Here is a 12,417-nt window from a genome sequence, read left to right on the forward strand (position 1 = left end):
ACAGTCTTCAAAAATTTGCATATCCATGAATAAATTTCATATCAGGTGTGTGTCACTAATGACAAAATATTAATGGATGACGTGTCGATAAAAGTACATTAACGTCTAATTTTCAGTTTTACTAAACTAGACAAACAAAGTGTGTATGATACGTAAAATGCAATTTAAAGATTATTAGCTGTACTTCGAGAACTGTGCCGCACTGCATTAAAAATCATTTATCCGAAAATACTACTACTTTCCAAATAGCGACCAGCACAAAGTTGCATTAATTTTGTGACTTTATATCTTGTCGTAGCAGTCACGGCTGAAAGAATTTATGACCAATTGTTATCGCTGTTTTATTTATTTATTTGGAGATAGAAGTGTTGCTGAGTATAACTGAGCTTGTGCATCTTTTTTAAATATTTTGAAACATTGTAGGTAATTGAAAATCCAAAGGAGAGATCTGCGAAATGGATCAGCTCATCTATCCCAGAAATCAACTGGTCCTCTGATCTTGCAAGGTTCTCATCCGCCGACTACCATGTAAATAATCTGGTCGGTCCAGTACTTTTTCAGGAAGCGTTGAAACATGTACCACCAAATGCTGTAGTCATGGAGATAGCTCCTCATTGTCTTCTTCAAGCCATATTGAAGAGATCACTTTCTAAAGACTGTTGCATTCTGGGACTGATGAGGAGAGCACATGAGGATAATGTCGAATTTTGTCTCTCAAATCTCGGAATGTAAGTTTCAAAAACTATCATTTGTATCTTAAGCGCATTTGATAATACATGATGCTTAACGGAAAAGGGGAAGGCTTTGTTTAACTGGATGCATAGTGCTAAAACCTAATAAAGCACTCGACGAATATTTAATGGATCACAACTGACTCGGATACTATCATTTAAAGAATAATGATTATTTTGACTAAGGACAAATGTTCTTGTTTTATCGTGTCTTCAGATGTTAAGTATACTGCAACTAACTTATCAATAGTTACAAAGAAATATTAAATAAGGAAGTGTCACTAAGCTGATTCTGGTAAATGTCAACTTAATCAATTGTGATTGCCAATATTTTCAGATGTTACCAGCAAGGTGTAAACCTGAATTCCTTGAAACTCGTTGCCGATGTTTCTTTTCCTGTCCCTAGAGGAACCCCGATGGTGTCACCTTTTGTAAAGTGGGACCACTCTCAGCATTGGAATGTTGTTACAGCTGACATGTTTATTGGAGGAGGAGCAAATGGATGTGGTTTTGATATTGAAATGTCACCTGAGTCTGAAGATAAATACCTGATTGGACACAAGATAGATGGCCGCGTCCTTTTCCCAGCTGCTGGATATTTGTTATTGGCTTGGAAAACATTAGCTAAAACAGAAAGAAAGCAGTATGATGAGTTAACGGTGTTATTTGAGGACTTTGACATTCACAGAGCAACTTTATTGCCAGAGAGAAGTAGGATTTGCCTTCTGTTATGATCATATTTAAAGTTTTTTTTCTCATTTGAAATATTCACAACCTACTTGGTGTAAATAATAAACGTTTCAAAAACACGGCTACGGGAACATCATTGACATAGGTCAAAAAGCTATCCAGCCAGGTTGCAAAAGTTGGTGTTTCTACTCATGAGAGCATTCGTATGGCAATAGAGTGAAGCCATTGCGTTTTCTCTCGTCATAGAAAGTATCCATAATGTCCCCGCTTTTAGTTTGACTTGAATACAAGAAAACGAACAAACATTGGAAGATAAGACACAACTTTATCTACCACTATAACTCACTATAGACCGCCTAATATTTTATGTCCAGACTACTGTTAAGTATATACTCATGTTTCAGGTAAAATCCATTTTGACGTCCGATATATGCCAGGCACCGGAAACTTTGAAATACAGGAAGGTGGAACATTAGTTGCCAGTGGAAGAGTTACGGGCCCTGAAAGTTCTGATCTCGCTGGATATGATACATATTTTGACTTTAACACTGAAGAGTTTCAGCTAAAATCATCAGATGTGTATAAAGAATTAAGACTTAGAGGATATGACTATGGACCCACATTTCAAGGCATTAAAGAGGCTGATATGTCAGGTAAGACACATCAAGTCTTTGCAGTAAAGAAGATAACCCAAAGAGGCAGCAAGTGTCTTCTTAAATGATGCATTGTACAATGGATGCGAAGGAAATTATAATTGCTTACGAAAAGGAAGTTTACCCATACTCTCGTTACACTAAATTTTGTTTTCTTTTTAAGGTGTAATATTTGTCTTTCAAGCACTAAGATAAAGCTTTTATACTTCATAGACAGTATTATTTGTTGATACCTAATAAATTAGAAGCTGTACATTGCTTATAAATACTCGTACTTTCGCATCAGTTATATATGGCTATATATGTTAATGTTATCTTATTCTAGGACTACATGGTAAATTGTTGTGGACAGGAGAATGGGTGTCTTTCCTAGATGCAATGTTACAAATAACGATCCTATCACAGCCTGGGCATGGTCTTTGCTTGCCAACAAGAATCAAAACTCTTACCATAGACCCACTAATGCATCATGGAAAAATTGTTGATCTTGGTAATGATCAAAAAGGTACATACTTTATATCAGTCAATAATCACAGTACGTGTTCAGCATTTGTACAATAAAATCATTACGAACCTCATTTGGAAGCATAGAATTCAGCCAAGGAAGATAATAGCAGACTAGGTTTGACTGAATCTGTTCCTCGAAGGTAATGAAACGTGCAACACCACTCTCGCCTCTGGTACCGACTTAGTCTTAACTTTTACGTTTGAAGCTTGCTGCCTGAAAAATGAATAAGGATGTTGGGACATGTATACTTTTAAAATAAATTTTGATGCAAGTACGATTAGATTAATGTTTGCTCTTATATAATTTATGTTCTTACTCCTCTAGGTGTCTATGTAGTAGTTGACAAGTATTGTGACACATGCACATCAGGAGGAGTAAAGATCCATGGACTTCACGCAACATTGGTTTCACGTCGACATGACTACCGTCAACCAATTACAGAGAAGCACAGTTTCATACCTTACCACTCTCACATTCCAGTACAGGTGTCTGAATACATGCAGGAGTATGCCAGTCAGTGTAAACAATTTGCTCACAAAGGACTGACTAATCTGTATGAGAACCATGATTTAAAGAACAAAGAACATATCAGAAATGTTATCGAGAGGTCAGTTGAACAAGCTCACACAGTAGAAATTCCCTTAGAAATAAACAGCCATGGTTACCTTTCTATTTTACAGAAGCTCTTCAGCATTGACTTTGATGAAAATTTTGCGGAAAATTTTGATCAGATTGTTACAAACAATCATGAATCTCTAGTATCAGATCCACTGCTGAGTTGCCTCACCACACCTGAAATATTGAAACCATGTTTTGATCTGGTCGTGGAAAATACTTCGAATCAACACTTGAAGATTTTGGAAGTGTCCAAGGCTGGTTTGACAAGTCATTTAAAGCCATTTGTTGCCAGTCATCTATTGTTAAAAGCATCTATCACTGTTGCCACAGAAGATGGAAATGCTAGTTCAGAGGAGGTAAATGTTGTAAAATGGTTGCCGAGTGAGAAGCCTCTTCCGTCACTGCAGAAGATGAATTTAGTGGTTGCCAGTAACATTCTTCACCAGCAGCCTAATATCAGATTAGGACTCTACAATTTATCTGAATGCCTGGAGGTCGGAGGATTTATCCTAGTACAGGAGGTCACCAAGAACTTTCATCTTGCCTTTTCTCTGGATGGTTTTACCAAGGACGCCTTATATAATGATCTCAGCAGCAGAAGTTGCAGTATTTACTGTACAGCTGAGAAATGGAGGGAAATATTCTCACAAGAAGGTTTAGAGATTATTTTTGAAAGATCTGATCCTTACCTTAATACTTTGTTTTTATTAAGGAAAGCCGCAAACGATTCTTCTCCTCAGAAAATTGTTAATGTGACAGATCTTCGTTGTACGTGGGTGAGCAGTCTGAAAGATGAAATGTTGTCAATGCAGTCAAAACCAAAGGGAGAGAACTTGTGGCTAGTAGCAGATGAGAATATCAATGGCATTATGGGTATGGTGAATTGTCTGCGACTAGAACCTGGTGGTGACAGAATAAGGTAACTTTCTTCCCATTTTGAGTCAAGAAAAAAAAAAAAGAATAAAACGGTCTGTTTATAGCCAGGTTTATAGTTTTACTTATAAACATGTACAATAAATTATGATGATTTAGATATTCAAAGTCTTTTAAATTCTGTAATCAGTAACATACCATATTGTGCTTGTTTCAAATAAAAAGTATTTCGATTTGTATGTTAAATAACGGTATTGAATCACTGCCCGACATTATCTATGATGTGAAAGCCTTATCATACCATTTGTTGTCTGCAATATCAAAAGCTTGTGAATCTTTTACAACAGATGCGTGTTTAATAAGGGCAATGAACCACTGCCAGATGTTGAAAATGTTGTGAAAGACTTATCAAAGAAGGATCTGGTCATGAATATCTATAACGATGGTGTATGGGGATCATATAGGTACCTGCCCCTATATGAAGGTAAATCTTGATTCAAGTTGGGCTAGGAAACATATATATATGCAGTAAATTAAAAGAAGTATTATGCAGCTGCTATTATCTGCAGGAGCTTATCTAATCCTCATTATTCTTAACACGATCCAACGTTCTTAATACATCAGTTATACGTTTGATATTATAACTGAAAAAGTGTAGGATTTTGTATAATTTGTGATTTTTTTTAAAAACTAGTAATGCCATGTTTGTATAGTTGAACAAAGAAACAAAAACAGCAATGAAAAAAAAATAAGAAACCACTACGTAGTCAGTTATGTCGGGATTTTCATTCCCTGGTACGGACGAATTGGCAGAAGATTGTTTCTCCTCCGATTCATATGGAAAAGTTGTAGGTTACTTATTTGCAGAATGCGGTCTGGTTACGAATAAATCATATAATCATTAAACACTATGTCAAAGTAACACTACAATATATATCAAACTAATTAACATAGATAACAAAAACGAATAAGTATATACGTTGCCATGCAGTACAGTGATGACTTATTTTGATCTGTTGTAGCTACACTCATTCAGACAGAGTATGCATTTGTGAATGTTTTGACAAAAGGAGATCTATCAAGTGTACACTGGATTGAGTCACCTCTCCGTTACTACGACCCAGGCCTCCACCCCCACTCAGACTTATGTCAAGTTTATTACGCCTCCCTCAACTTCAGAGATGTAATGCTTGCTACAGGGAAACTCCCACCTGACGCTATCCCAGGAGGAATTGCTCACCAGGAGTGCAAGCTGGGAATGGAATTTTCAGGAACAGATTCGAAAGGAAGACGTGTCATGGGCTTAGTGCCAGCAAAGGTTTTGTGATTTTGTTAACATAAGTATTTTGACAATGAAAAACATAAACATGACAGCTTACTTTGACTCATCACTGTTAAGTTAGCGTTTATTGTTAAAACGGACATGATAACTTTCTACTTATATTTACAAAAAGCCATGTTATTCTGTGAGTACGCACTGATACTTTTAGCAGTGTTGTAACACTTTGAGCTTAAAATGCAAATTTGCATCTGAATCTTTTCCCGTCATTTTGCACCCTATGAATTCGAAACATTGGAACCTAATCACTGTATTACAGGGTCTTGCTACAGTTGTGGATGTAAACAGACATTTTACCTGGCCTGTACCTGATTCCTGGTCGCTAGAAGATGCAGCAACTGTCCCATTGGTCTACACAACAGCTTACTATGCTCTGGTTGTCAGGGGTAACATCCGTCGTGGCGAAAAGATCCTCATTCATTCTGGTAGTGGAGGAGTTGGTCAGGCAGCTATAGCTATTGCCCTCAGCTATGGGTGTGAGGTGTTTGCAACTGTAGGCTCTCAGGAAAAGAGAAATTATCTAAAGTCGAGGTTTTGTCAGCTTACTGAAAGACATTTCTTCAATACGAGAGACACTTCTTTTGAAAAGGGCATCCTTAATGCTACAAAAGGGAAAGGTAATTTTCATATTAAGGACGCTCGCTACAGTTCCGTAATTTTTTTCTCAATAATAGATTTTGATGATTTTTTTGTATTAAAAGATCATTTTAAGATATATTGAAAAATGAAATAAAAATACCAGGTCACCAGCTTTGTTTCAATTCAATTTGCCCCTAGATATGGTGCTATTTTAAAAAAAAAATCAAAATTTCTGTAATCCTAAAATATCTTTCAGTAAAGTACAATAATCAGCATAAATTTGATTATCTAAGCATTTTTATAACGGAAAACAATATATCTATTTGAAACATGCTCAGAGAAATCAAAAGAACGTGATTTTGTAAAGAAAGGAATACTTGTTCAGCAGACCCAAGGACTATTTTTACATATTTTTGTCAGTTTTAAGTTGGTACTTCTGCTATTTTATCGAGTTTCACATAATATAATTTAATCAAACTCTGCACATACCTTTGGTTATGTCTACCTAATCTAAAACAAAAAGAAAATTGATAGGTCATCATATTAGATTTCGCTTAAATCAAATTACAACGAGGTGGGGTGTGGCGGGCATTTATACAACGCAGGTTGGTACGAAATACTCTTTCAGTGTTTGAGCAAATGACTTAGAAATATATATATAATTATCAAACGGCAGATTTCTTAATAAGCGGATTTTAAGGTGTTTCTGAAGCATTTTGATGGCATAGAACGATGAAAGTTTCCGCCCTTTTTTTAACAAAACCTATAGTTTACGAATGTACGGTACGGGTACGGTACGGGATTAGAAACAGCTGTGACTCAATGCAGAGTTTGAGCGCTGGTATAAATAACAGACTCCAGTATATGTCGGATTAAAGCTATTTGAACTAAAAGTACTTTAAATGTATATATTTTGTAACCATGGTGATACTTACCCTAACTTTTAGTCAGTATATTATACATTTTGTACATTAAATGCATGCGAACATACAATAATTTGCGAATTTTTGCCGTACGCGACATTAGATAATCACTTCCGGGCATGCGCAGAAGACCGCACCAAGTCTGCAGTGAGCTACATCGAAACCAAATTGGCACGGTGTTGAGGTAAATATCGACCCGTCCGGAAAAACTGTAGCGAGTGCCTTTAAATAAATAAATTAATGTATTATATTCAGAGACGGGAACATATTTTAGTTGAAGAATTGACATCTTTATATTAAAAGTTTGGTTAATTGGACTTGAAGTGTTTTTTGGTTCAGGTCAAAATCCCCAATATTGTCTGTTCATTTGTTGACTGAGAAATGGGTTCAATAGGTTTGTTAACTTGAAATACTTCTGCTTTGGCATGAATACAAGTTCGCATGTAATTTGTTTTACTTATTGTTTTTTCAAAAGGCGAATTTATATTTTTGTTATAGGAGTTAATATTGTATTAAATTCCCTCGCTGGAGAGAAATTACAGGCCAGTCTGAGGGTCCTCGCTCAACATGGACGTTTTCTAGAAATTGGAAAGTTTGATCTATCAAATAAAACCCTGGGAAATTTATTAATGGGTTTTAGTCTTGTTAAATAAATCGTGCAATTTTTACATTTACTTTACTTGGGCAAATGGTTGCTTTTGTAAATAGTCATGATGTATAAAAAAAATGTAGTTAACTTATGTTACCCAAGTTTTTTCTGTACCAAGATTAAAAATTTAGTTCTCTCAAGCTATTATCCCAAAAATTACATGGGTTTTTCTCCATTAGTATTTCCCAAATTTTCAATTTTTTATCTCAAGTGTGTAGTGTACCAAATATTACATTCAATTTCTCTCAAGTATGTTTTGTACCAGATATTACAATTCAATTTTTCTCAAGTATGTATTGTGCCAAATATTAAAATACAATTTCTCTCAAGTTTATACTGTACCCATAATACAATGCAGGTTCATTAAAGTATGTAAAGATACATTCTCAGGCGCGGCAAGCACAGGGGTAGAACCTCGATGCCCGAAAGCAGCTAGTGGTTCTCACAAAAGAATCTGTCTGGAGGCTCATTGAGTCAAGATTTTCATTATAACGTTTTAATTACTTTTTTGGGGGTTCGGAATGTCAGTTTTCCCTAAGAACTTAGTGTCATGGTATTCTGTGGTTTCTTTGTTTAAAGAAGGGAAAACCCGGCGGGTTTCGCGGTTTCTCGTTGTTTCAGGGGTATACATTTGGGCACTGTTTACCATAAAAGCTGCGGTTTTTTGACAGATGTGAGTAGAGGCAGCATTTATTTTCATGGCTCGGGGGAAAATATTGGAAAAGTTTATTAGGTAATTGTTAGCCCCTTTTATATTATCTTAAAACTTTCAATGTTTTTGATAATTAGAAGGACAAAAAAACATGTTTTTTTGTATGCTACGCTACCGATCAAAAAATAAAAATAAAGGGGTATCAACTTGATTAGTTAATGAATAACTTGGTTGTGTCTGAATTTGTTTTAATTTTTTGCGGGGGGAATTCTGACTTGATTTTTTTTCTTTTTTGGGCAGTGAAAATGCAAATTCGGGGAAAATTTTAAAGAAACTAGTCTATTTGGGGATTGAAGGGTTTAAATGTAACAAATAACCAAGATATTAAAGTGGCTTCATTTCAAAATTTTAAAAAAGATCATGCTTTTTTTTTTAAAAACCCAATTTTTAAGCATAAAAAAATTTTATCTTTTGGTTCACCTTTTTTCAAAAATGCTCAGGCCAAAGGGAATACAAAATCTGAGTTAAGGTCTATGTTAACCTCCTGGTTTATTTTGGCGTCTTCTCCCCGGATGCAATTTAGTTTTTGGTACGGAGGTGGAAGTTGCGGCACCCGGGTTAGACCTTGAAGCTTTTCCAGTTTATGCTATATCTGGTCAATGTTTTAGGAACTCGATGTTCAGTTAACATTACAAAAAAAATTTACTTTATTTAATTTTTTAGGCTAACAATTAATAATAGGCTGTATCTTAATTCAGTATGAAAAATCTCATATAATATATAATATCACAACTGGAATTGTAAATATGTTCAAGCTTTCTTACGCGTTTTTGTCCCTTCAAATTTGACTTAGCCGATGAAATGCTAAGCATTAAATACATAAAAGATATTCAAGTTTTTTTCTTCGAGATATGAGTTTTTTTTTCATCAAAATGGTATGGAAATAAAATTTTTACGTGTAAAGTTGTTTTTTATACAAAGTTTTTGCATATAACCCCTTTTTATGTAACACTTGAATTTTCTTTTTCATAAATGATTGAAAACGTCGTTTGTTATTTTTAGAACAAGTGACAACAACAATACATTTTCCTTACGGCCGAAATTTAGTCTCATTTCCCATATAAACTAAAAAAAATTACCTTTGCAGCTAAGCGAAAACATTACATATAAGGTAGTTGTAAGGTGCAGTGATTAATCTTTGGGTTCAAGAAAAAATCAATGTGCTGGTAGTATCCGGCTTGCCCGTACCTCTTTTGCCCCTAGAAAATGTTATATAATCTGGGGTCTAGGGGGTTGGTCTGGAACTAGCCCTTTTGGTTTTGGTCGACAGGGGGCCCAAAAATCTCTTTCTAACATAAGTCGGGAGTAAGGAAAGGGATCAGAAAAGGAAAATGCAGTTTCTACAGGTAAATGTTTTAAGTGGTCTAAATCAATAAACTGTGTATGTGCTCTGTACCTACATCTTTACATATTTTTTTTTGAATTACTGTTTTTGGAATCGAATCTCATGATTAGAGTGTTATCCTATGAAGTAACACATGTAGTAAATATTAATGTGAAAAAAGGGCGTTTTACGCCAAAAATTTCGTAGAAAAAGATTTGGTTTTTGGTTTTAGTTTTTGAAAGTAGTACCGAATTTCTAACTTTTTTTGCCATATCTTAAGTTTTTCCAAGGTTTTTCTGAAAGTTGGCATCGTTTAAAACAAATTTTAACGTAAACGAAATTTTGTAAAAAAGGGGTTTGAACCATTTTGGGAATATCAAACTTTTATGAAGCCCAAAAATTTTAAAAAGTTGCAAAAACACAAGTGTTGAATCTGTTAAACAAAAAAGTTTTATTCCAACACAAAACCCCAAACGTAAAAGTTAATTCTTAGGGGCCCGTGCCCGGGGGTTAAAGGCCCCTGTCGGAAAAACTTGATTCTTTATTTGGGGGGGAGTTTGGGGTAATTTTATTAGGGGTGGTTTCTTCCCCTTTTTTGTTGCCCGTTAGTTTCTTTTAAGGTAAAAGGGGAAATTTGGTCAACCAATTTCCCCCCCCCCCCCCAAAAAAAAAAATAAAAGCCCCTAAAAAAACCGGTACAAAGAGCGGGGGTCAATTTTTTGGGAAATTTTCATATGCTTTTGGTAAATGGGTTCATTTTAAAATTTTACATTGACCTTGGAAAAAAAAAAAAACTGAAGTACGTAATTTTTTAAATTTTCAAGATATTAAAATTTTGTTTTATTATTTTCAAACGTTTGGGATGGGTTTGGCCCTTGAAATATTTTGACCTTTGCGAGGTCCGATTGCAACTCAAAAATAAACTGTAAAAATTTTTGTATCAAAAAATTGTTTTGAAACAAGGTTAATAACTTCAAGATTCTGAATTCTTTAAAATAATGCAATTTATTATTTATGTTTTTGTCTTTTAAAAAAAGGGTAGAGGTATTAAAAGTTGAATTAAATAAATGTTTGAAAATTTTTTGTTTTTTTTGAATTTTGAATTTTTTTCATGATTTTTTAAATGTGAGTAAAAATTTTAAAAGTGTTTTGTTTAAGCGTTCTGGAGTGGAAAAATTTTCGTGTCAACAAGAAATGTGGAGTATGATGATGTTGACATTGCTTTCTTAACTGTAATAAAACCCAAAAGGGGGAGGGTTTTTATCTTGCAATGGTTCGTTTATTTTTTTTTACATAATTTGTTACTTTTTTACTTTGTTGGGGCAGGTGAGCTTTAAAAAATAAAAAGAAAATTTTTTTTTTACAAACACACGTCATGCTATGGTTTTCAGTCAAAAAGTTTTAACTAGATATGTTAAAAAAGTTTTTTCAAAATTTTTGAGGATGCTTTTTTTTCTCTGGTTATTCAGTTAAAATTTTAAAGGTTTTTGAATGTTTTCATAAATTTTTTTGAAATGTATAAGGCTTGAAATTTTTAAACATCTTTTGTATAAAATATGTTCCATATTATATAAAGGCACAAACATATTAAAAATGTTTTCTCAGCGATCTTGAGTTAAAAATAATCATGTTTTTGTACCTTAAATATAATTTTAGGTGTACATACGGTATCTTGAAAACTTTGGGCAAAATAGTTTTTTGAAAGGGTTTTGGCCTAAAGTGACAGGAACTGTAAATTTGGATCAGGGTACCAGGGAATTTTGTAAAGAGAGTTGTGATTGGTTTGTTGTGTTCTCGTCATTCTTTTGCGGGCACGGTAATGCAGGTCAATCAAATTATGGTTTCGCCAACTCGGTGATGGAGAGGATTTGCGAGAAGAGAAGAAGGGATGATCTACATGGTATATATATGTAAAAATAGTGCCAGTTCTTTCAGTTATTGTGTTAAGAGGGAAATTTGTGATATGGTAATAGTACAGTGTGTACAGAATGTAAGTAAAAATTTCCCTTCCCTTTCACAATGATTGGTTCTGTTTAAATACAGTTGATGTGTACGCTGTTGATGGGCACATAATATTTACTTTCCTTTTAGAGCTCGTTACCTTGCTGTAATGACGTTGAAGAACCAATTTTAAATAAAACATCTATGAAATGGAACTGCTTTAAAATTACACATTTTTCTATCTGTCGGAATAATGTTTGTACGAGATATTTTTAAGTGGCATTTAAGCACAATTATCCTTTTACTCTTGCAGGATTAGCAATTCAGTGGGGTGCTGTTGGTGATGTTGGAATTGTTCTCGAATCGATGGGAGACAATGACACTGTGATTGGTGGAGCACTTCCACAGCGCTTGCCGTCATGTCTGAAGACCTTTGACGTATTTCTAAACCAGTCAGAACCTGTTGTTACAAGTTTTGTTCCATCCGATAAGAATACAAGTAGTAGCATTGCCGGTAAAATTGGACTTGACCTTGTACATGTTGTTTGCCATATTCTAGGTAATCTTAAAAGTCGTGTTGTTTGTTAATTCCAGAAAATGTTGAAATTCTTGGGGCTAGTCATATTTTGTATTATTCAAAATATCTTTAAATTTATATTTTTGAGTAATTTAATATTCTTGCAATGCCAAATTCTACACATAATCTACACAATCATAAAATTTAACGTTTGTTACTCGCAAGGTGTTATTGACAAGTTCTTGTCAATTTAAGAAATCTTGCCTTTCTAGTATTTAAACATTTCTGTCACTCGGACGAAGTGTTCGAATGAGTGTTTCTTTCTGGTCCTTTGGACATCAATGTGATTTTGTAAAAGAG

General features: G+C 34.4%; 1 protein-coding gene across 1 annotated transcript in view; it reads left to right on the forward strand.

Moving 5' to 3' along the window:
- Positions 1–12,417, forward strand: part of LOC123530400 (fatty acid synthase-like) — a 315,596-nt gene that overhangs the window by 301,449 nt on the left and 1,730 nt on the right. Inside the window, exons 12-22 of the mRNA XM_053520841.1 lie at positions 424–728; positions 1,069–1,442; positions 1,826–2,074; positions 2,400–2,579; positions 2,907–4,119; positions 4,421–4,557; positions 5,096–5,391; positions 5,672–6,029; positions 7,413–7,558; positions 11,256–11,499; positions 11,854–12,099. Coding sequence (XP_053376816.1) covers positions 424–728; positions 1,069–1,442; positions 1,826–2,074; positions 2,400–2,579; positions 2,907–4,119; positions 4,421–4,557; positions 5,096–5,391; positions 5,672–6,029; positions 7,413–7,558; positions 11,256–11,499; positions 11,854–12,099 — 3,748 coding nt within the window. The remainder of the gene's footprint in view (positions 1–423; positions 729–1,068; positions 1,443–1,825; positions 2,075–2,399; positions 2,580–2,906; positions 4,120–4,420; positions 4,558–5,095; positions 5,392–5,671; positions 6,030–7,412; positions 7,559–11,255; positions 11,500–11,853; positions 12,100–12,417) is intronic.

This window comes from Mercenaria mercenaria, chromosome 13 (genome assembly GCF_021730395.1).
Source record: "Mercenaria mercenaria strain notata chromosome 13, MADL_Memer_1, whole genome shotgun sequence".
NCBI lineage: Eukaryota > Metazoa > Mollusca > Bivalvia > Venerida > Veneridae > Mercenaria > Mercenaria mercenaria.